General features: G+C 51.5%; 11 protein-coding genes across 11 annotated transcripts; 6 read left to right on the forward strand and 5 right to left on the reverse strand.

The window, feature by feature from the left end:
- Nucleotides 1-169: 169 nt before the first annotated feature.
- PMZ80_009745 (uncharacterized protein) lies at nucleotides 170-1015 on the reverse strand (the record flags this gene model as incomplete). Its single annotated transcript, XM_064878138.1, has 3 exons — nucleotides 170-373; nucleotides 420-587; nucleotides 638-1015. The coding sequence occupies 3 exons, from the start codon at nucleotides 1013-1015 to the stop codon at nucleotides 170-172; spliced, it is 750 nt and encodes a 249-aa protein (XP_064726246.1).
- A 318-nt stretch (nucleotides 1016-1333) lies between these two features.
- Nucleotides 1334-2250, forward strand: PRE6 (Proteasome subunit alpha type-4; the record flags this gene model as incomplete). The annotated part of the gene is made up of 3 exons (XM_064878139.1): nucleotides 1334-1364; nucleotides 1415-1862; nucleotides 1911-2250. The coding sequence occupies 3 exons, from the start codon at nucleotides 1334-1336 to the stop codon at nucleotides 2248-2250; spliced, it is 819 nt and encodes a 272-aa protein (XP_064726247.1).
- Nucleotides 2251-2853: 603 nt separating this feature from the next.
- On the reverse strand, nucleotides 2854-3410 carry PMZ80_009747 (uncharacterized protein; the record flags this gene model as incomplete). Its single annotated transcript, XM_064878140.1, has 5 exons — nucleotides 2854-2935; nucleotides 2984-3085; nucleotides 3135-3270; nucleotides 3317-3360; nucleotides 3406-3410. The coding sequence occupies 5 exons, from the start codon at nucleotides 3408-3410 to the stop codon at nucleotides 2854-2856; spliced, it is 369 nt and encodes a 122-aa protein (XP_064726248.1).
- A 553-nt stretch (nucleotides 3411-3963) lies between these two features.
- Nucleotides 3964-7828, forward strand: PMZ80_009748 (uncharacterized protein; the record flags this gene model as incomplete). Its single annotated transcript, XM_064878141.1, has 2 exons — nucleotides 3964-4005; nucleotides 4055-7828. The coding sequence occupies 2 exons, from the start codon at nucleotides 3964-3966 to the stop codon at nucleotides 7826-7828; spliced, it is 3816 nt and encodes a 1271-aa protein (XP_064726249.1).
- A 289-nt stretch (nucleotides 7829-8117) lies between these two features.
- Nucleotides 8118-9301, reverse strand: PMZ80_009749 (uncharacterized protein; the record flags this gene model as incomplete). The annotated part of the gene is made up of 2 exons (XM_064878142.1): nucleotides 8118-9126; nucleotides 9237-9301. The coding sequence occupies 2 exons, from the start codon at nucleotides 9299-9301 to the stop codon at nucleotides 8118-8120; spliced, it is 1074 nt and encodes a 357-aa protein (XP_064726250.1).
- A 1246-nt stretch (nucleotides 9302-10547) lies between these two features.
- Nucleotides 10548-13175, forward strand: PMZ80_009750 (uncharacterized protein; the record flags this gene model as incomplete). Its single annotated transcript, XM_064878143.1, has 1 exon — nucleotides 10548-13175. One exon carries the CDS (start codon nucleotides 10548-10550, stop codon nucleotides 13173-13175), a length of 2628 nt encoding a protein of 875 aa, XP_064726251.1.
- Nucleotides 13176-13427: 252 nt separating this feature from the next.
- Nucleotides 13428-14495, forward strand: PMZ80_009751 (uncharacterized protein; the record flags this gene model as incomplete). The annotated part of the gene is made up of 2 exons (XM_064878144.1): nucleotides 13428-13441; nucleotides 13493-14495. The coding sequence occupies 2 exons, from the start codon at nucleotides 13428-13430 to the stop codon at nucleotides 14493-14495; spliced, it is 1017 nt and encodes a 338-aa protein (XP_064726252.1).
- A 374-nt stretch (nucleotides 14496-14869) lies between these two features.
- PMZ80_009752 (uncharacterized protein) lies at nucleotides 14870-16894 on the reverse strand (the record flags this gene model as incomplete). The annotated part of the gene is made up of 1 exon (XM_064878145.1): nucleotides 14870-16894. The coding sequence occupies one exon, from the start codon at nucleotides 16892-16894 to the stop codon at nucleotides 14870-14872; it is 2025 nt and encodes a 674-aa protein (XP_064726253.1).
- A 670-nt stretch (nucleotides 16895-17564) lies between these two features.
- On the forward strand, nucleotides 17565-18968 carry PMZ80_009753 (uncharacterized protein; the record flags this gene model as incomplete). The annotated part of the gene is made up of 1 exon (XM_064878146.1): nucleotides 17565-18968. One exon carries the CDS (start codon nucleotides 17565-17567, stop codon nucleotides 18966-18968), a length of 1404 nt encoding a protein of 467 aa, XP_064726254.1.
- A 1243-nt stretch (nucleotides 18969-20211) lies between these two features.
- PMZ80_009754 (uncharacterized protein) lies at nucleotides 20212-20844 on the forward strand (the record flags this gene model as incomplete). Its single annotated transcript, XM_064878147.1, has 1 exon — nucleotides 20212-20844. One exon carries the CDS (start codon nucleotides 20212-20214, stop codon nucleotides 20842-20844), a length of 633 nt encoding a protein of 210 aa, XP_064726255.1.
- Nucleotides 20845-21089: 245 nt separating this feature from the next.
- PMZ80_009755 (uncharacterized protein) lies at nucleotides 21090-23192 on the reverse strand (the record flags this gene model as incomplete). The annotated part of the gene is made up of 1 exon (XM_064878148.1): nucleotides 21090-23192. The coding sequence occupies one exon, from the start codon at nucleotides 23190-23192 to the stop codon at nucleotides 21090-21092; it is 2103 nt and encodes a 700-aa protein (XP_064726256.1).
- Between the last annotated feature and the right edge of the window lie 345 nt (nucleotides 23193-23537).

The raw sequence follows: 23537 nt of genomic DNA on the forward strand, positions 1-23537 counted from the left end.
GGAAAGGCCTACAGCTATGGTTAGAGAAAGCTGCAATCGTGTCGGGTTGTATATCGTGCTTCGTTAGCAGCTGGTCGCAGGACTAGAACTGTGACTTGCTGCATTGTGGATACCTGCGTATGTACATCGAACGCCCACTGAACGACTGAGAACTGTCCCTCTCAAGAGATCATCGCTGTGAAAACGCTTCACCTTGTGGCACTGCTTCAGCCTCAAGTTCAGCTTTGAGTCTCGGATATTGCCCTTGAACCTCACCCATCTGGCTGGGGGTGCTCGGTATAACGACCTGAGCGGGGTCATTTGTAGGCTCTAATGGGTATGCCAGCTTTTCTTTCGGCAGAGATTGCAACATCTTCTTGTGATGGTTATTGGCCTGTAAGCGTTAGCAAAAGCTTGAATATGATATGGTAGCAACTCACGTATGGCAGACCGCAATAAGTGCACCAGCATATCTCTGGCTTGCTGGTGTTGATGAAGATTCTAGGATGACCAAGAGGACCTCCACCTCCGTCGCAAGCTACCACGCTCTGATCTGTCCATCTTACAGGCTGCTTGTGAATGAGATCAACGGCAGCATATGGTCGTGGCTAGTTGCGTCAGTACCGTGCCTCTTGCCTCGGCACATCCTGTATCATACCTGCACTTCCATGATTGTCTGCTCAAATCTCGGACCCGACATGGCCATCTCTCGAGGCATCTGGCTCCGAGACCATACCTCTTTCCTGTTTGGAGCTTGCATTACTCTCCTCTTTTCGGCCTCCGAGGCATATTCTTGCAGCGGATGGTCACCGACACCCATATTGTCGACGGCCACCTCATTAGTCTTGGACACATTCGGTGAGTCTTTCGAGGCGTTCGGGTTCGGGTCGTTGACGGGTATGAAGTTCTCCCCAGTGTTTCCTGGGCTCTGTCGTGCAGTCGAGGTTGTTGAAGCGAAGGATCGTGTTGACTGTCGCGAGACTCGACGAGTTACGCCGGCGAGTCGCGCACGGGCGACTGATACTGGGACCGACATTGTCTATAGATTTCCGCGGTAGTATCGGCCTCACAAGCCTGGTGGGCAGGAGTTGTGAATGTTCTGTAGTGAGGTGCAACTCAAGCTGTCGGCCAATCGGAGTGCGTGTGGCGGGCAACTTGCGAAGGCAGGTGCGCCGGAGCCTCGTTCAAGGCAATCGCAAGTCGACGCGGCGGAACATAGCCTACCACTCCATGACCAAGTCCAATTAACACTCTACTACACGACGACCACTTCTGCACTCAGTTAGCGGTTCATACTACGCCAGTGTACTCCTCGACATCCTCTAATAATCTCTCAACAATCGCTGAATAAACCATGGCTTCAGGTTATGATCGAGCACTTTCAGGTATAGCAATCGTGAGTATAACGCTGCTTCCAGCCAGCTAACCGAAATAGTCTTCAGCCCAGACGGCCATGTCTTCCAGGTGGAATATGCGCTGGAAGCAGTCAAGCGAGGAACGTGCGCAGTGGGTGTGAAGGGCAAGGACATTGTGGTACTAGGATGCGAGAAGAGATCAGCCATGAAGCTACAAGATACAAGGATAACGCCGTCAAAGATTGGCTTGGTCGACGCACACGTCTGCCTTGCCTTTGCTGGTCTGAACGCAGATGCACGAATTCTGATCGACAAGGCAAGACTGGAGGCTCAATCACATCGTCTGACTGTTGAAGATCCCGTCACAATCGAGTACATCACAAAATATGTTGCAGGCGTTCAGCAGAGATATACACAGAGTGGTGGTGTCAGACCTTTTGGTATCAGTACTTTGATCATCGGCTTCGATAAGAACGAGTCAGACCCAAAGCTGTACCAGACCGAACCATCGGGCATTTACTCCGCATGGTAAGCTTGTCCGGAGAGCTGTTGAGAAGAGAGCTAATAGTGTTACAGGAAAGCAAACGCCATTGGTCGATCAAGCAAGACTGTGAGAGAGTTCCTCGAGCGAAACCACAAGGACGACATGGACAGAGAGGCTACCATCTCTCTGGCAGTAAAGTCATTACTAGAAGTTGTTCAAACAGGTGCGAAAAACATTGAGATTGCCGTCATGGCGCCTGGGAAGACCATAGAAATGCTACCAGCCGAGCAGATAGAGCAGTATGTCAAGACGATTGAGGCGGAGAAGCAAGAAGAGCAAGCCAAGAAGAAGCCAGGCCGAGGTGGTGCTGGTGGTGCAGCCTCCTTGCCTACGAGACCGGTTGCTGAAGGAGAAGGATCTGCTGGAGTGTAAGCCCGATCTTGTTATACTGCATGAGCGAACGGAGCATGATGGCGAATGGATGGGTTCTGCGAGCGCTTACTTCGGCCAATACAGCATATGGCGGTCTCAAGACCTGGTAATGCCTGCATTGCCTTTTCCTGTTGGTGTTACATGCTTGGTTTGACACCCTGTCAAAGCCTCCTTCGTGCCGCCTCTGACCACTGGCAATGCTCCCCACCATCGTGATCCACTCCTCTCACGCCAGCTCACCAGCATCCATTACCTGATCATGTCAAGCTCGCAGCTGCATGAGAAGTACAATGGTGTGTCGATACCCGTCGCTGCCCAGCCAAACCAGAAGTTCGAGGCAGGCATCTGCGACCTGATAATTGAACAACGATTTTGAAGAGTCTGTGCTTCCGAACAGCGTCCGGCTGTTCTTGCATGTCGCCGCTCACGCAATCGCTTGGCATGAAGTGTCCGCGTCTTGTGCCGGCCTCTACTATCGCCTGATATGTGCGTAACCCTCGTGTCCATGTTGAGATATCGATCTGCGGTGTGCTCCAATGGTTGTTATCGCTATTCCATCTATCGCACAGTCATCACTACTGTGGTTGATGTTGGTTCTTTCCCTCAACCAAGTCTGTCCGCAGACTCGCCAACATCAAAGATTGAGGTGTACTCCTTCTGCCGTGCCCGATCGTCCTTGATCATCCTGCCCCAGTTAGCATATCCAACATTATCATGACCGTCTTCAACTTACCGAGCATCAACCCGAGTATCCTCACTCTCGACCTTCAGGGCAGCCTGAGGAGTTTTGGCTTCAAGAACGAAGTGGTTATCACAATGTGGACAATATTCATCGCTGGTCAACTGTCAGTAGGGTTCAATGTAATGTTGACCATAATCGTTACCTGTCCTCGAACTCTTCCATGTTTTTCCGAAATGCTTTCTTGCACTTCTTGCACACGAAGGTCATCTCCATAGTACGTGCGAGTTCATGGTTTTCCTGCTCGCCATGGCACTGTGCACAGTCGAACCATTTTCGGCCTTTCCGCGTCAGTAGTCGTCATCATGGTCACTTGATAGGACTCACAGCAGGGAGATCTTATGGAGACTTGTGCATTGAGAATGTGCTTGCTAGGCGGGATCAGTCAAGCCTCTGTGTGACAGGATGATACATACCACATATTGAGTGTGGCAAGTCCTGAATGCTATTCCCACGTCCTCAATTAGAAATGTATAGTCTCTGACGAACGACCTTAATCGATACCAAGAACCCGGGGTGCCGGGGCGGAAACAATTGTGCAAGGCTAGAGGAGGGGTCTGCGGCGGAGCCTCTGGGTGACAAAGCGACCGGTAGTGGACACTGCATGCGTAACTTAAGGCAAGCATTCCTCGTGGGTAGTGCACCTGTTTTCGCAAACAAAGCAACCAAGAGTAAGGACATCCAACAGAAACCGCGAGTCTCCGACTACTTTGCAATTGCATCTCGCGTGCCGAATATTTGATCATTTGCACAACAGTAGCAGCACAAGTTGGGAGTCTCGCAAGCAGCCACGGCGACGTCGAGCAGACTGTCAGATCAAACACCGAACAGTCACAATTAGACAGGGCCTGATACACCAAACCTGAACTACAACTCCCAAATCGTCCTCGAGAATATGTTCCGGCGGTGACAGCGTTCATGCTGCAAGTGAGACTAGGCCCATACCAGTGGAATGCTGACCATGAAAGACGGCCATGGAAAAAGATGGAGACCAAGGTCCAGACGCTGCTTCTATTGTATGTCCTGATCTCTCGCTGCAGTCCCCTTGCCTAATAGCCATGCCAGAAGCCTGTTTCCTCCTTGAGGGCTAAGTTCGAGAACCTACAAACCCAGAAACCCACCGACAAAGATGTGTCCACCAGCAAACATGCGCAGACAAGTCTTAGGCCGGCGGAGCCTACCAAGGCCTCTATACGTGCTTCCCTAGATCTGCCGCGACCCTCCTCTCCCTGGTCAGCTCAGCAGGCGGCCGTCCAAAATGCTCCCAGAACGCCTGGGCCTCCTACTAAGGGCGCCGACTCACCCACACGGTCGAACTACAAGAGACCTATGTCCATGCTGATACAGTCCTCTCCGCAGCTGACTCCTGCTCTGCAAGTCGAGTCGCCTAGATCTCCTCCAAGAGGTCTTTTCTCTCGCAGCCCATCGCGATCACCTGAAAGAGCAGATATATCAGCCATTGGAAGGGTACGAGATTTAGTATCACAGCATAGCGGCAGATCTCCTTCAACTACGCCTACGCCGGGAGTTGAGCGCGCAGATACTGCGCCTGCGCGAGCCGCCACGCCTGTCACGGGTAGTGCACCTGGGAGCACGATCGTCCGGCCGAAATCGCCCATACCACCTCCTATCAATCGAGCAGAAAAGCCCAAAATACCGGCAAAGCCACAGAATATTACTGCCACGCCAGAGCCAGGTCTCGCCGCGAGGCCTTTAGCATTTCTCAGCGAGAAACGGATTTCTCCTTTCAGCACACCTCCCAGTAGTGATGAGGAGGAAGTAAGCAGGAAAAGATCGGATGCTCAGTCATCTGGGAGGCACTCGGTAGACTTGCTGAGCCGGAGTGCTGAAGTCAGCCCTGAGGGAACAGGGGCGACCCCACAGGCCTCCCGGATGACTGATCCAAGGCTCATGGGCTTCAGCGTGCCCAAACCGGCTACAGAGAGGAGAGACCCTCGTCAGTTGGGCTTTTCTTCTGCTCCAGAACCGCCACAAACAAGCCGAGAAAGCAGGGCTACACCTTCTCCAGCACGCTTTGCGCCACCTGTGAAGGTCCCTACCCGGGATGCCCGCGACCTAGGCTTCGGTGCAAGCACGCCGACATCTCGCCAGCCACCTCCACTGCCTGAGCACGATCGACCATCACCACCGAGACACGAAATTCCCGCGAGAGCGTCACCTTCACGCGACGCGCGCCAGTATGGTCTGTCGAGCACGACCAGTGTCCCAAGCACGCCTGTCGATGCTACCCGACCGGAACTGCCGCAAAGATCGAATTCTAAGGCACCGCCACCTCGCCCTTCCGATGATTTGAAGCGGTCTTCGTATGCCCCCGGAATAATGCGCACCGGGTCTCGAATTCCTTCTCAGAGTGTCACGAACAGTCAAGTAAGAAGATCTGAAGACATACCAAGACACAGTATACTGGCACCAGCAGACGTTGGGTTCCTTCCTCCGCCCAAGCGAGGCACTTTTAATGATGAAGATCCGCGCAAACAGGCTCCTCTGAGTGTACCAGCTCTCAGCTCGGCGAGGAGGAGTTCATTTGACGTTAACACTCGTCGAGGCGAAAGCTCAGATGACGCTGAGGAAACGCTACCAGAGCCAACAACTGTTCGCCACGACTATCCTGACGGGACTCACACCAACCGAAGACCTCCTATCATAGATCCTGATAGATGGCAGATCAATGGCAAAACAGACGGGAAGGCTTTCGACATCTGTGGCAAGTTGTTATGTACCGCAAGCTATCATACTCGAATTCTCGATCTTGAGACTGGCGAGGAGATGCTTGATCTGAATCACGGCGAGACTGTCAAAACTACTTCTGTGGCATTCAAGCCTGGCGCGGACATCAAGTCAGAAGGCGAAAGAGTCTGGATTGGCAACAATGTCGGCGACCTTCAGGAGATCGACCTCGAAACGCACGTCACAATTGCGCAGACCTCAGCACACAATCGAACAGAAATTCACAAGATCATGCGCCATCACAGAGAGCTGTGGACGCTTGATGAAGCCGGAAAACTGTTTGTCTGGCCCGCTGATGAATCAGGTGTTCCAAATATGAAGTACAGCCATATCTCTCACAAGCTCTTGGCTAAGCCTACCTATGCCATGGTTGTTCAAGATACCTTGTGGGTCGCGTCGGGCAAAGAGATTAGGGTCTACCATCCTGGGCACGAGTCAAGCTTCATCGTCGTGAAAGGAACTCTGCCTACAGCACAAGGTACTGGCGATGTGACTTGCGGCACCTACACAGAAGACAATGGAGGCCGTGTCTATATTGGCCACACAGACGGGAAGGTGACGATATACTCGCTTCAGGACTACTCTTGTATGGGCAGCATGAAAGTTAGTGACTATAAGATCAATGCTATGACTATTGTTGGAGACAAGTTATGGGCTGTGTACAAAACTGGCAAGGTGTATGTCTACGACACTTCGAGCACGCCTTGGAAGATCAAGAAGGACTGGAAGGCTCATGAGGGACCTGCCACAGGCATTCTGCTTGATCCGAGTAGTGTTTGGCTGCTTGGCCGGTCACAGGTTGCGACCGCCGGTCATGATGGATTTGTGAGATTGTGGGATGGTATGCTTGAGGACGACTGGGTTGAAGCCAGCATGCATGCTCGAGATGAAGAGTATTGCACTTTCAGGGATGTTCGCGCAGCCGTCACGAGTTGGAATTGTGGTGCAACCAATCCGATTATGTTGAATACGCACTTTATTGCGGATGCGATACATGCTGAGGAAGCTGAACCGCCGGAGATTCTCGTGTTTGGCTTCCAGGAAGTTGTCGACCTGGAAGATCGCACTGTCACAGCAAAGTCTATCTTTGGCTTTGGCAAGAAGAAGGAGAGCAAAGCTGCCGACCAGCAGCAACATCAATCGAAAGTCTATCGAGAATGGCGCGACTATCTCGCTAGGTGCATCAGGAAGTACATCCCGCATCACGAGTATATGGAGCTACATACCTCTTCTCTCATAGGCCTGTTCTCCTGCATCTTCGTGCGAAAGGAGGAAAGACTCAACATCATCAAGGACGCCAGACAAGAAGTAAAATGCGGCATGGGCGGCCACTACGGCAACAAAGGTGCACTCCTCTGCCGATTTGTCCTCGACTCCTCCAGCCTCTGCTTCATCAACTGTCATCTCGCAGCCGGCCAGTCAAACACAGCCCATCGCAACAACGACGTAGCCACCATCCTCGAATCAGAAGGCCTTCCACCCGAACCAAATCTCGATATCCGCACAAGTCTGTACGTCGGCGGCGGAGACGGCCGTCAAATCCTCGACCACGAAACCTGTATTCTAAACGGCGACCTCAACTACCGCATCGACGCCATGCCACGAAACATAGTCGTCAAGCACATCCAACAGAACGAGCTCTCTAAACTCCTCGATCGCGACCAACTAAACGTAAGTCGGAAACGCGTCGCCGGCTTCAGACTCGCGCCATTTACCGAACTCCCCATCACATTCCCACCAACGTATAAATACGATGTTGGCTCAGACACCTACGACTCGAGCGACAAAAAGCGCAGTCCGGCTTGGTGCGACAGGTTACTCTACAGATCCCCTGCTGGCCGCGTGAAGCAGCTCGAGTATAGACGGCATGAAGGCGTGTACTACAGTGACCATCGGCCTGTCAGTGGTGTGTTTAAGATCACGGTGAAGAAGGTTGATGAGGTTAGGAGGAAGGCGACGCTCAAGAGTGCGTATGCGGATTTTGAGAGGATGAGGAAGGGGATGCTTGAGGATGGGTGTGTGAGGTATCTTGTTCATTCTTTTGGGATTGAGAGGGGGGAGGCGAGGAGGTTGATTCGGGGTGCGAAGTGATTGAAAGCTGAGATTACAGTCTCTGGAAGCAGAGAGATACTAGTAACGAACAACTACCTTCTGATGTCATGGGCAATGGTTTATAGCAACTTGCTCACAAGAGATTCTCTTTTACTCTTCCTAGCTGGTATATCTTTGCGTGTCTTAGTATTAGACATCATCCTGAAATCGGAATTTGCTAGCCTCACACGCTGATTTCTGACAATGTTCTTCAGCATCCAAGTCCTTCAACAGTATCAGATCCACATCACCTATCAACATTGCACCTTGCCAGATCATCATGCTCGTGCTATTTCTTCGCAAACGTCAAAGCGATAAAGTCAGCTGTTTGCGGTCCTCCAGCTCCCAGCATAGCGCGAAAAGTCTCATACTTCGATAAATCGCTTGCACGGTCAGCGATGTAGCCCATCACCAAATCTCGGAGCCTATCACTCGTGCCCTTCAATATGTCTCCGTCGTCGGATGTGTCGGCGTACGTGAGTAAGTGGAGATCGATGAGATCGTCGATAGTGTCGGCGTTGAGGTTGAATGCGTTGAGGTTTCGGTGCATCTTGTGGAGGGCGACGTCTTCAAGATCTGCGATCATGTATTGATTTGCGAAGATATAAACCTTAGCTTGCTCAACTAGATCCGAGGCTTTGCCACAACCGCTACGATGACTTTCGATGTGGTCGCTGAATTCACGATGAGTGAGACCTCTGCAGCCGTAGAGGCGAGCGCGAAACTGTGGACCGCTGGCTATCGCTGAAGTGATTGCACCACCAAGTGCGGCTTCGTTCTTAGGATACTCCTTGCGGTGGCTGGGGTAGTTGAAACAGTCCATACAGATCCAATCTGGGGGTGTAGCATTTCGGAGCGTCATCGATGTGCCGCAGTTGTATACAGCGCAGAAGACAGTGTAGGTGTGACTGCCGGTGCTTGCATTTCTGGCACACTGCTTGTACGAGGCACTGCAGCTATGGGTGCAGAATGGATAATACTCTGTCGTATCGCCGTTGTTCACGCTGGAATCACAGCGGTGGCATGTAAATTGCGCTGGAGGGTCGGCGCGAACAGGCTGTCCATTGACACCTTCGGAGACGCCACAGAGGCCTCTGTAGGCGGACTGAAGCAATTGCCCAAAGACCTCAGGCTCGACGTTGCTGAGAGAAGCTTCTTTGTTGATTGACTCCTCCATTGTCCCATTGGTCATCATATATCTCAGAGGCTCAGAGATGTTCCCGAGCACCGAGACGTGGACATTGTAGCGCTTTTTCTCGGGGCCGACAAGAAAGACGAATGTGTCGTCTGTGAGGAGCCTTCTCGATGGTTAACGATCGAACTGAATTCATGCAATGGGACAGAAGAGCGGCGAGGAATAAGGATAGTGGTGATGGATGAGGATTCGAGAGGCACTCGTAGCACTTACTCAGAGAAATCAGTTGCTGTTTTGCACGACGCTTTGCCAGCGTTCGCACTGGAGTTCAGCGCCATGCTTATTATTCCAATGTCGACAGTGACTCAGACGACAAGCGCCTTCACCTAGTCTCTTTAAGGACCCGAGAAGGCGCAAGATAGGATGAGGAAGAAAAGGTGGTGCAGCAGTAGCACAGAATTTCTTGTGGTTAGAAAAGGTGAAAAAGGTTGGAGGAAAAGCATAAGTGAAAGCGAAGTGAAGAATACTGCAATCCAGTCGTGCTTACCTACTTCCTGACTGGTACCAGAAGGGCACTTCCCGTATAGATAAGCTTCATACCAAATTCTCGAACCATTAGGATACCCTGTAACAATTCCTTCGGTTTGCGATGTCGCCAGCCCTTCGTGCGCTTGCTGTGATGATGAGGAATAGCACATCTTCTAACTGGATTTTACAACTACCCCATAGCTAGACTTGCATCTACTTGCTTCAATGTGATGCATCATCGAGAAGATGAATCAAGTCACGAGGAGGATTGCGCATCTCGAGGTGGCAGGTGGAAGAAGGAGACCGCTGCTGTTCAAGCTTGTCAGCGACGAGCAACCTGATCTCGGCGAGACACTTACAAGCTGCCCGCATCCGTAAACCCAGACATGGTGTTCATAAAGGTATGATGTGCAGTCATGTTGAGGGACCTGCATCTCCGCGATTATGTAAGCAAGATCTACGAGGCTGGAATTCGCTGCTGGCATCCACCAGGCTGATGGGCTCCTAGCATAGCCGGCGTAGAGCTTCCTTCACTTCTTTTCCCCCTCCAACAAGCATTGTTTTGTAGGACTCCGCATCGACATTCCTTAGCAGGTCGCTACCCAGCAACAATGCTGACAACGTCAGCTCGGACAAGTCCCGTGAAGACTGTCCCTGCTGGTCCGCGATTTGCGAACATCTACCCATCGTCTGCAACTCGTCACAAAGGTTATGTATCTTCCCGCTTCAGCCGTCATGAAAGGTGCAACCTGACAGTGTTAATTTGCTCATGCATGGCCTCCACGCCATTCCTTCTGTCCCTGGACATGGCATAATTGATGTTTGCTCACGCTGGTCTTTGCCGGTATGCATGAGGAGCGAGGAGCACACCAGTCACAATCGAAATGCCAAGCTCTGCCACAACGGTCCTGCAGTTGTTCGTGCTCTGCGTTGTCACCCTCTTGCCATCATAAATTGCCCTCATCTCCATCAACTATATCCTGCTTCTGCCCCACTGACACAGATATTGGTTTTGCAACTGTGGTGCACCCTGGCTGATTTTGAACAAATCTCGAAATGCTATCGTCAAATCTTGCTGGGACCTACCAGCGGTATAAGGAGGACACCAATGCTATCGCAACATATCTCGTGGTCACCGCGAAGTCTTTCGGCTATAATCTCCTACCAGATGATAATTCGGTTCAAAAACCACCCAAGAACAAGAACAAGAACAAACCGAAGTCGAACAAAAGCAAAACCAAGGCCAAATCAAACAAGAAACAACTCAGAGATGCAGCCCGGCGTGTTCCGCAGCAACAGCGAGTGCAAGTATTGCCCATCAAGGAGTTCTTAAGTCTGGCAGCATACATTACAACACGTATCAAGTCGCCTTACAAGGTGCCTCTTTCGGTCTTATCCACACTGAAAAGAGCTATCGATGCCCGCCGCAAGAGCAACTTGTGGTTCAAAACCAATGAAGCGAACGAAGAAAGCGACGAGGGCCATGTTCATTTTATTGGCATCCTAGAAGGTGTGTACGACATACTCAAGCCCCATAGCCAAGCTCTGCATCAAGTGGAGACAGACGAAGACCTCGAGATTGACAACATCTTCGCCAACCTGGAGCTTGAAGAGCCTTCTGAGGCGTTCTTGAACTCACCTGGAACTAAGCCGGAACTGAAAGAACCGCGAAAGAAATATGAGGCGGAATCAATGGAGGAGAAGTTCGAGATGCTCTTTGCTGCATTCTCACTTTTCGATGATATCTTCAGGATATATGGCTTTGTGCGGAATCTGTGGGACCAGTATCACACAGGGAAGTCCGATCTTATTACCGTTTCCGTCACATCAAACACGGCTATCGACATGGTCCGTCGTCTGGAGCAGGAATTCTTCAAGCAATTTTCCTCAGCAAAGGAACCGAAAGAGGTGATCAACATGCTGTTCCACATCAAGTGTTTGCAACAAGGCGTCCTCCCGGACCCGAAACCAGCTCACGTCGGAAGCGTGCCGTTCAATATTGATATGTACGAGACCGCAACATTCTTGCTTATGGACATGCTGAGCTTGGTGTCTTCCTTTGCGGATGTCGTTACGCCAAAGCATACACCCATCTACAGGCAAGGATTCTTTGGCACCTACGACCCGAAAACAGATCGCGCTAAGATGAGCAATGTACAGCAATTTCAAGAAGACAAGATCATCTTTGCAGCTGCATTCACTGATCTCTGCTTCCTCGCAAAGTGTAAAGACAACATACCAGCAGAAGACGAGCTTACCCGAGGCATACGGATCATGGTCAACGATCGGAAAATTCATATCTGGACTCTGTTCGCAGCTCGGCTGTTCATCGACGTCCATCATCTGCTTCGGGCTGACATCGGTATACCTTTCAAGCAGTTGCAAGAGTTAGGAAGCAAAATCAAGGATACATGGAACACGACTCTGAGGTTCCGCGGGAGCCTCGAGCTTTCTACTTGGCCACCTCACAACGACATGGTGATCGAAGAGACCATGATCAAGCTGATTGACGAATGGTTGTTCGAAGACAGAATTCAGCTAACCATGAAACGTACAGTTCGAAACGTTCCAGTCCCTGACGGCGATTTCCACTTGTTCCGTCAGCATCCTCTCCTATGTGGACTCTTCGCCTTCAGTCTTCGCATGAGGTTTCATGAGTACGGTGTTGACTATGCCAATGCCTGGGGAGCAGTTCTATACACAAGTCATTTGTACAACGCCGTTCAGCAGGAAGGCTACTGTCAGAAACCCTGGATGGATCTGGAGATGCTGATTGGAACACAGACGCCGGAGAAAGTCTTTGTCGGTGGTAAACCTACCAACACTGATGCCTACCTGAAGCACTTTTCTCTTTGTATGGGCCATTCCGTTACACAATACGCTCGTGATCGTCGAAGACAAGGCACGGTCGCCTCTCGTGGTGGACCCCGTGGGCTCAGTACTGTGGGTCAAGTAACGACCATCCTGAGAGATCGATACTGTGAGAACGCCGAACTACACGACTCCAGCCTGGAAGCAATCGAGCAAGTCATCAATGCCAACTACGAGGTAGATCTCGACACCGAAGACGACGCAGAAGCAGCAGAGCCAGGCTTGCTGTTCATCAACCTCAAAACCAGAGACAAGAAGCAGGCAAAGGAGCATCTCCGCAAGAAGGTTAAGCACAGCGCACAGCTCTCCTTGGTCGAGATGCTCTACGCTCTATCGGTCTCAATATCGCGGGAGGCGCCATTGCTCGCTTTCGACTACTTCGAACTACACCGCACTTGTTGGATGGTGCTAGATATCCTTCAGAAGCTATTACACGAGAGGATACTCAAATACTACAGCCCAGGATATCTCGAAACAAAGACTCAACTGCCATGGGTTGTAGGGTATATCTTCAGAGTGGCATCCGAGGGCCAGCACGCCTCAATGCAGCTACCAGGTCTCAAGAAGTTGCTGAGGGATGCTACCCTCGGTGACGAACTGCTGGCTTGTGCCGGGGCACGATTGCAATATCTCATTGAGGACGAGACGATGGGTACGCAGATGGACTTGCAAGTTCAGAATGTAGCGTGGCAAGGACGAATGATGTTCCCAGTGGAAGATGCTGATGGCAATGTTGTGAAGGTTGGTACCAAGATCGACCTGGGTGAATACGAGCTGATTCTTCAGGGTGACGACCGAGCAGGTCAGGTATAACACTTCGGATCTCAGATCTGGGGAGGGCGCCTGCGCGCAGTCTACACCCAAAATGAGGCTGTTGGAAGCAAAGATTTGATCATCCACAAAGTGAAGATGTTGTCACTAACGGTGGCAAACTTCGATGTTCACTACTATCTCACATGGTGCTCACTTGAGATTGTCCCTCTCCTCCATCCACCTCTCTTACACATTGCTACCTTCGGTTCTCTCCATACACTGTGCATTGACCACAACTTACGATACAAAGCTATGGCGCCCAGATCGTAAGTCTCGGACGGTCAGCCTCGCACACTATCAGACTAGCGGCTTGATAGCGATACCACGAACGACCTCTTCATCTTTCGAGTCGGTCCGAAGAAGCGGATCTTTCAGGTCGACAAGAACACCGTAGCGAAAGCCTCGCCGGTGCTGGAGCGTATGATGAACAATGGCATGAAAGAGACAGAACTGGCAACAGCAGATCTTGCCGAAGTCGACCCTACCACTTTCATGGCTTTCCTTCTATATACTCAAGCATTGTCCAAAGAGTCAGGTCGCGCGACACAGAATGTGAACAATGCAATACCTGTGGCTGGCCCTCTGACCGTAAGTCTCCTCGACGCTGGCCACAGCGAATACTTCTGTCACGGCTGTAGCGAAATGACACGACTAGCCTTCAGTCAGTCGCTACCTTGGTGCCAAGAGTGCCTTGACGGTAAGACAGTGCATAACAACCTCACCACATGCATAATGGCTGGCTGTTATCACAATAAAGCTGCGAATCGTTGCCGGGGAATGCTTTGCGACAAGTGTTGGAAGGGGCTCAAAACGGCAGCTGACGCTGACATATTCGTCAGAGTTCCGACTGAACTGTCCGAAGAGCTGAGCGTCTTCCGTTATGATGTTCCAATGCTGGCGAAGGAGATCATGGAGGCAATGGGGAAGCAGTCGAGCACAGCAAACCTGGGTCTAACAGATACCATTGACCTTGTGCGCTTGGCTGTCTTCGCTGATGCATACGGAATGGCAGAATTGCGCAAGATAACCACGCTGAGGCTCTTCGAGGTGCTCGCATTCTCGCACCAGGCTCCAGCCCGTGTCACAGAACTGCTCATCTATATTTACGCGAACACGCCAGATTCTGCCCCTGACACACCTCTAGCATCGCGGCACACACTTCGACGAATGCTCGCGATGTATGTTGCATACCACACCGATCGTATCTTGTACAAGCCTGCAGAGATAACGGATCTGATGAGGAGCGCCAATGATTTCGGGGCAGATCTCTTCATGGCCAACTCTTTGCTTAGAGCAGGCAAGCTCGGCAAAGGATGGTGAAGCAAGTGATGGTTGGATTGCGGTGAAGAGATAGACTGTACTGGTGATGATGGATCCGATTGGTTGGCGAACGAGGTTGAGGGGCAGGACATATCGAGGACGAAGATCGGACTTGTACATGAACAGGATCAGGACCTAGTGGAACAGAGAGTGAAGCTGAACCTGCAAGTGGATGCTAGCAATATACTAGACAGCCGTGCTGAGGTGAGTATGCCTCGTTGGTCTACTAGCCAGCCCAGATGCAGCCACAGCCGCAGTGCTCGACGCTCATCGTCTGTCAAGCTGCTGCCTAAGGATATTATCCACACTCTTCAATGCGTCTGAGGACGTAATGTCATAATCACGCCCAGTCATCATTTGTCGCTCGTAGTATCTCACACATATTGCGATATCTGCGCATATGGCTCGAACAGCGTCGGATCCGCATTCAAGTCCGAGAACACGCCAGGAAACAGCTCCTCCGGTTGACCATGCCAGCCAAAGCCCGGATACTGCAGCATAGGATTATCCCAGAACGTATCGTCAATAGTCCGCGCTGGCTGTGATGCTTGTGGTGTCATCGTCGGACCTCTCCTAGTCAGCCCATCTTCGATCCGCTTCAATATTGTTTCGCTTTGCGCCAGAGCTGTTTCTGCCATGTCCCAGTTGTATTCATCTTTGTACCTCCTCAAGCAATCAACCATTGTTCGAGCACTCGTCATGCTTCTCCGCCTGATCAACAGATCGGTTGTTTGCAGGCCGCAGCGAAGCATGAGTGTGACTGCTGATGTGAAGTGGTGTGCGTTGTATGGAAGCCAGAACCCAGCAAGATCGATCGGCTTGAGAGAACATACGAGTCGCACGATGTTTTCAGCAGCCTCGAGGCAGCCTTCCAGCCAGGCTGGCGAGGGATCCGGCTCGCGCTGACAGATCTCGTGCCAAGCTATCCTGCGCAGCAGCATGCGCACAGCAAGGTAGGACAGCTGCAGGTTGGCTAAACCGGGTATTGGAGGTCTATTCTCGAAGTCCATGTAGTCTAGCCACTTCGGTCGACCCTGATGCCATCGATTCAGCTCGATCTCTGACCTTGAGGTCTGCTCTGCTGCTAGACCATCGTTGCCGGACCTGATGTGGTAGATCAGCGGTAACACATCGCCGATGATTTCTGTTAGTTTGCAAAGCTCAATGTAACACTCCGCAGCACGGTAGTGCTTCTGTATGTTGATACGGTCCGCAGCTAGCAGCTCGATGGTCGGCAGCGGCACATCGTAGTGCGCTTTATTAACGCTAGGCGGCGTGCCTTGCGCAAAGTTGAGCCATCGATCGTGAACCAAAATAGACCACCACACCCTCCATCTTAGCCTCTTCTCAGGCTCCTCTATCTTCCATTCTCTGCAGTCATGGTTGAGACCGCAACTGTGAGAAAGAGCAACGATGCGCGAGACACTAGTCATGTTGCTCACGAAGCTTTTCGAAGGTCGACCAGCCACATTGAACACAACCGAGACGATCGCAGCAATATCTCCTTTCTGCATATCCGCGTGCATAGCCTGTACAGCTACCGACCATGCAAAGTCTTGGTCCGGGCGAGCATGTAGCATTAGCTCGGGACCCATGTTCCAGTAGAACAGCACGTATGCGACGAAGTTGACGAGGAAAGTCCGGGGTATTGTTGACTTGTCGGCGAGCTTGTTGACTAGACACTGCTCGTCTAAGACTGGGAAGGCAGGGTAGAGGTGTTCGAAGTACATTCCGACCAGTTTCTCGAAGTAAGCGTCGACTTGATCGAGCAACTCGAGTGGTAAGTTTCTGGAACAGCTACATTGCTGTGCGGGACTGGGTCTCCCTGCTGGAATCGGTACATGGTAGATAGGCTTGTTGGCTGCTTGAGAAATGCTTTGTGTTTGAGGTTGAACGTCGTTCAAGCTGCTCGGAGACATCGGTCCCAGGTAGTTCTCCATTATCTGAGTATCTCGAGCGATGACCGGTCCGACAACGTGGGACATGTTATCTAAATAGCCAGCATCGGGAAGTAATGATCGGTGAATGAAGCCAACCCGTGGTGTGGATCTGTCGTCCTTCTTCGCGGATTCTGATGAGCACGGCACGCCATGCATGCGACATAGCAGGCAGGCTTGTCCAGGTATTTCGATGGTGCATCTTGATCGCCGCTTGTGACATCGCGTACAAGCAGGATACTTGTGTGATCGGTAGGGGCGCGCAGTCTTCATCCTGAATTCTTTGTTAGCGCGCACATCTGGCGCGTCGCTCGAGGAATTGCCCGACGGTTGGTGAGAGTCGCTGTATGGTTCTGCGTTCGAGGATGGGGATTGTTGAACGGGTGACTTAATGTTGGAGGATGCACGAAGTCCTCCGAAAAGATCGCCAGATGCGTCGTCTGCCCCGACAGTCCTTGGCATTTTCGGCGACAAAAGCACTGTCGACCAGACTTAAGCGAGTTTACAATACATTCGACCTATGAATCTGTAACATCAATGGCAACAAAGCTGCCCAGAACCCATCCTGAAACGCACAATTACAACAGTGGGAATGAAAGTTGACATAGATATTACAGCAATGTACTATCCACATTTGGGCTTGCTTAGCAGGTGCTATAAAAGTCCATAGTTGAGAGACAACCGCCGTGCGGGAGGCACACCGGTCTTTCCACCACATGAAAGACCCCATCGCTGAAGGAATTTATGCCGTGTTGTTGGCTGCGCATTGGGTTGCTCAAAGAGTCTGGTTCATAAAAGTGCAGAGTACCTAAGTAGCTCAGACGCGTGTGCTGCGGATAATAATAATAATGCAGCTCATAGAAGCGGAACCGGCTCCTCCACGAATGGGGATGGGCGCTCGCCATCGGGAACGCCGCTTCGGGATAAGGTTCTCTAGCCACTCAGAGCAACGCCTGTCCGACGGTCAACCGTTGGTTGAGAGCATATAACAACCCAGTATCGCTACTGGCGAGCGAACGACCATTGCAAATTTAGCATACACAACCGGACGAATTACATCTGCGACTGCCCGAAATTATTCCAGCATTACCTGACTCGATTACTTACCCCATCCTATTTCCAGACCAGCAGCATGGCGCCAATGATCCAGGACGATGTCGAGGCCCACCCCGCCGACAAGGTTGTGGCCAAAGCAAATGGCATACCAGAGTCATACGACAAGCTTGAGGATTCCAAGCTGCAAGACATTGCTTCAAAGAGACTCATCAACTACGGCGTCAAGTTTCAAAAAGACATCATCGTGCGAAGCAGCGGTCTGTATGTCTACACCGCAGCTGGCCACAAGGTCCTGGATTGGACATCGGGTCAGATGTCTTGTTTGATCGGTCATGGTCATCCAGAGGTTGTTAAGACCATAGCAGATCATGCAGCAAACCTCGACCATCTCTTCTCGGGCATGCTTTCTCCACCTGTTCTGAGCCTCGCAGACAGACTCACCTCAGTGTTGCCGGAAGGCTTGGACAAATGCTTTTTCCTCAGCACCGGCGGTGAGAGCAATGAAGCTGCAATCAAGATGGCGAAGGTGTACACTGGTAAGTTCGAGATTGTTGGTCTTGGTGCTAGTTGGCATGGCATGACGGCACAAGCTCTTGGTACTCAATATCACTTTGGTCGTAGCGGACAAGGACCGTTGATGCCTGGAATGCATATGCTCCCGCCACCGAACACGTATCGATCAATTTTCAGAAATGCTGATGGGTCTTACGACTGGGAGAAGGAGCTGGACTATGGGTGGGAGCTGATTGATCGTGCATCATGCGGATCTCTTGCTGCCTGCATCGTTGAGTGCATTCAATCATCAGCAGGAATGCACGTCTTACCTCAAGGCTACCTCAAAGCTCTCAAGAAGCACTGTGAGAAGCGAAACATGTTTCTCATTGTGGATGAAGCCCAAACAGGCATCGGTCGTTGCGGCGATCTTTTTGCTTCAGTTGACTTCGAAGGTGTTGTGCCTGATATCTTAACCTTGAGCAAGACTTTGGGCAACGGAATCCCTATGAGTGCTGTTGTCACCAGCAACGAGATTGAGCGAATATGTGCCGAAAGAGATTTCTGTTTCTATACGACTCACGTTAACGATCCTCTTCCCGCAGCTGTAGGAGACAAAGTGCTTGAGATAGTGCTTCGGGACAAACTTGTTGAGAACGCTCGTGTACGGGGTAAGCAGCTGAAAGCTGGCCTGCACAAGCTCCAGCAAAGATACGGATGCATCGGTGATGTGCGCGGCAGGGGTTTGATGTGTGGCGTCGAGATCGTGGGTGATCGGGAGAGCAAGTCCTTAGCCATTCCTCTGGCCAGCCAAATCGCTGACAGGATGTATGAACTCGGACTCTGGGCCAATTTGAGCAGCCATAGCGCATTTGGAGGTGTCTTCAGGATCGCACCTCCCATCACTATAACAGAGGACGAGATCGAGCAAGGTCTTCAGATCATGGAGGAAGCTTTCAGGACAACTGAGGGATCTTTGCCGTTGTAAGTGGCAACGGTCTCCAACAGCATTGTAAAGGACCACAGAATCATTAGAGAAAAGCTCAGAGTAGTTACTGTCGTTTCAATAATGTCCGCGCTGTCTCAGCTGTACTTGGAACAGCTTTACGCATCCTGGCTAGGAGAGAGTTGTTGATGATAATAACGCGAATCGGAGTTGCATAGACATCTGGCGTACTGTAAGTCTTCACAAGGAGCATGGAGGCCAGGCACAAATATCGTGCCAATGCCCGCAGGTCATGATTGAAGCACCACCGACGGAAGTAAGTGTATGGAGGATGTGGAAATGGAAACAGATGGGAATCAGCATTTTGAGCTCAAAGGCTTCACGCTTGACCGAATGCGGTTAGACTGTATCCTTACTGGCCGGGATCGCCTCCTTTCTCGAGACGCTCGATATCAATGTCGATTTGTGTGACCTTGGCGAGTACTCGCAGTTGCTAAGCAACAATTCATGAGAAACTCGCTCAATATGATAGCGAAACGTGGTCTGCTTGTCCAGGGACCGTGCCAGCCCAAGTGACACCCGATACTGGCGCACAAGCATGGCCATGACTTCGCCCGATCCTCGTTACATGCTTCCGCAAACCTCATGCCAAAGGTGCTGATGCTCAGCCAGAACAGATCTAGACGAGTCTGACCCCCGTTCTGGGATACTTGTGACACCAGGAAGCTACACACGACGGACGACACGGGACTCATGTCACACACATCTAGCCATGTCTAATCTTCGTTCGACTTGTGCTACCGTTCCCCTATGTACCATGCAGGTGCGCTCTTCCATAGCAAGCCTGAGAGAGCTAGCCTTGAGCTAGCTTTGAGCGCCCCGTATGCCACCAGATCTTCCAATGGGCTCGACTCAGATCTGAACCCATTCTAAACTCGACCACTGCATCGCAATCACCGATATCCATATCAACTAAAGCCACAAGATATTTTGTCTGACTCCGACACAACTTCCGGTAGGAAACGAGCATGAACGTCGCTCGGAGTAGTCCCACGTTATCGATTTTCCCCCTAAACCCGCAGAAGGTAACAGATATACCATGACTGTGGATGAATGACAGACGAAAGAAAGGTATAAAGTGTACACGAACAGCTGCCATTGCCAACATCGCTCCTCCCAAGTGACCCAAAGCTCCCACCAAGCCAGACAACCACTATTCAACAGCTTGTTCGGCCTTCACTCACCACAGTCACTCATTCAACACCCAACACGCCGACCACCCACCATGAAGTTCTCCATCCCAACCATCATCGCCCTGATGGGCCTCGCCTCAGCAGCCCCCAAACCACAACGACCCTCCTATCCACCTCAATCCTCGCCACCCGCCAACCCAAACCAAAACCCCAACTCTCACAAACCATTCTGCCTAACTCCCACAACAGCAACAACCCTAACCACAAACTTCGCCCTCCTCCTAACCTCCTACACCGACACCCTCGCCACCACCCTCCTATCCCCCTCCTTCATCGACACCTCCGACAGCATCAACACCCTAGCCGGGTACCCCCTAAACAGCACCACGTTCCCGTCCCTATCCGCATTCAAAGCAGGCCAGGGCACCCAGCGACCGATTGGGTTTGAGGTGCTGAGTATCGATGCTGTTACTTGTGACTCTGTGGCGTTTCGATGGAGCGCGACGCCGAATCCGTTGGGGAGGCCGGAGGTGAGGGTTAAGGGGGTTAATACGTTTGTTGCGGTTAGGAATGATGGGAATGGGGATGGGAATGGGAACGGAAATGGAAACAGAAATGGGACGGAGGGCGTAGGCATTGATGAGTGGCAGATTGGGAGGATGTATTCGGAGTTTAATTCTTGTGTTTGGGTGCAGGCTGTTGGGGGGAAGTGTGGGTTTGCGTGAGCGGTTCGTTCTCACACAGGAATTGAAATTGGTTCGAGGGTCGTTGACATGGCGGTGCGGTGCGGGCGTGCAATTGGGGTCTGAAGACGTACAATATCCATAGTTATGTCGGCATGTGGAAGCCTCACTGTGTTCGATTTTCAACGTATCTTAGGAATAGGTACATAACATAGGGTATGAATATGAGCGCTTTGCTCATCATGCTATCTTGCAAATGCAATCATAAATCATTACCATTTTCATCGTTATCTTCTTCGGTTTCGAGCTCTAGGTCCAACCGGTGGCTCCGCGGGTCCGTCATCCTCATCACTGTCCCACTCGTCTTCTCGGTCTTCCAAGGCAAGGCGTAGAAATCGTTGCAAGCCTGCATCAGCGTTATTGCCTTGACCGGGCGCAGCTACCACTGGATCAGGCTCTGGTGCATCGTCAAGATCGTCAAAATCTGGACCGCCATCGACGACTTGGTAGACCTCTTGTATGGGTGGGTTTTGTGGTTGTTCTGGAGGGTGAGCCGCATTACGAGGTGGCTGCGGTGGGTGTCCTTGAGCTCTATCACGACGCGCTTGTTGAGGCCGTGCATTACCCCGTTGTCTAGCATTGCCTCGTCTACCATGTGGTGGATTAGGCGCCGCAGGTAGTGCGGGCGCACGCTGAGCTCCACCTGGCAGCTCGATCCGCCGATTCGCACCATTGCCCGCAAAGTTGACAATTTCGATGTGGGGCCTGTCTTGCCGACGCTGATCAGGAGCAGGCTCTTCGTCGTCGCTATCGTCGTCCCAGGCCACGACATCATCGCCGCCAAAATCCCTAAAATCCTCATCGTCCATGTCGCTTTCGTCGTCGGAGTCGGCTTCCTCTGGATCCGGAACTTCCCAGGGCGCAATGCCGGCTCCTCCGGCAAATCCCATCCCAGCATCAGCGCCGTCACCTCCTTCGAGCTCCCACAATCGCATGTAGCAGATGCTCTTGAGATCGTTGAAATGCATGTAAGGGTTGTCTGGCATGAGATATGAGCTGCAGAGGTAGCAGAAATGAGTCTTGCACTTGAAGCAGATCATGTGATTGCAGCCAAAAGCCTTCTGAGCAGGCGCGTTGCAAGTCGGGCAGGGCGTGCTGAAGCGCTTCATGTAATCCATCGACGCTTGTTCTTCCGCGTTGAGTTCCGCTTGCCGTCTAGGACTACATCTGGCCAATTCGCCATGCCAGCCTTTCTTACAGACAGAGCAGAAAGCATAATTGCAGTCTTCGCAGACAGCTAAGCGCTCTGACATGGGTATATTTTCTGGGTCTCGTTCTTGCTTCTTGCTGGGTTGCTGCTCGTTGTCGGACTCATCGTCTGAAACTTCAGCTTCGTGTAGAGGATCATCGGATTTCGGGTGTCGTTTTGACTTTGCGGCGCCTTGACACCATTGCCTTGGACAGTAGATCGTGTTCTTATCTGCTTCGAGCCGCTTCTTCCTCTTAAGTCTCACGTAGCGCTGCACGAGTTCCTGCTCAATAGGGATCTGGAGTAGCTCGCTAGGGTTCAATGTTTGGTCCACCTTTCTCTTGCTTCGAGGAGAAAGACCCGTCACCATATTTTTGCCGCAACCCGGATCCAAACACTTCACGTTGTCTACATCACCCTCAGTGATGCAGTTGTTGTAGAAATCCTGCAAGCAAGCCACACAAAAGACATGCCCGCACAAGAGCAGCCTGTGACAGATCCTGCCCTTCTTCGGCTCCAAGCATATACCGCAGTCGAATGTCTCATTCTCGAATTGTTCACGTCTCCGCCTCATGTCGTAATCGAGTAGAATGAGCTTTAGCTCACCGGACAGCTCGAACTTGTCATCTGAATTATCTGCGAGGCCAAATGCTCTCTCGGCTTCCAGCTGTACATGGTCGATAAATGTGTACACGACCTGGTCTCTGCCACACTCTTCCCATAGCTCGGCGCTTTGCTTCTGAATCTGCTCAAGTGTCTTCTGCGGCAGCCACGGTGGCTCTGAGTGTATCCTTACAACGGGCGGCTTCTCTAGAGGGTATCCATCCGGCAAGGTGATCTCGATCTTTAGCGGTGGCAAGTGCGAAAGCTGGTGGACGTCCACGTTGAGTGCTGCCGTGAGTGGCGCGGAAGATGGCTGTCTTGTGACGTCCTTGCCGTCCCCAGTACCACTCGAAGGCGGCGTAAGCAGACCCGGTGGCCCAGCCTGCGTTGAAGACTGAAAGTAGATCTTCAAAGGCTTCTCGGGCGCCACTGGTAGATCGAGCGTCGCTGTGAAAGGCTTCGCAGGGTCCGTGACCAGCTCAGGATAGATGGCTGCTATTGAGGATAACTCTATCGCTCTTTCATCGTCTTCATCCATCTTGGAAGGTCAAGCAAGTCGTGTTATCTATGGTCCAGCATGCTGTAAGTGTCTCCGTAAGCACGGAGAAGTAGACCCTTGTAGGCGAAAGTAGGGTGATAAAGAAAAGACTCAAACAATAATTGCAGATCCTCTGAGAATACAACAGATTATGCTAGATTTGAACTGTCAGAGAGGCGTATATCTGAATGGTTCGCCGCTGGGTTGACTGAGTCAAACATTCTAGCAGTCGAGGCGGCGATTCCGTCACTCTGCGTTCGGCTATTACACTACGGTGACACATGGATCATCCACACGCAGCTATTTTGTATGTCTCAGTCTACCGTACAGTATAAGATCTGACAA

The sequence above is a fragment of the Knufia obscura genome (genome assembly GCF_036327395.1).
Source record: "Knufia obscura strain CCFEE 5817 isolate CBS 148926 chromosome Unknown scaffold_14, whole genome shotgun sequence".
NCBI lineage: Eukaryota > Fungi > Ascomycota > Eurotiomycetes > Chaetothyriales > Trichomeriaceae > Knufia > Knufia obscura.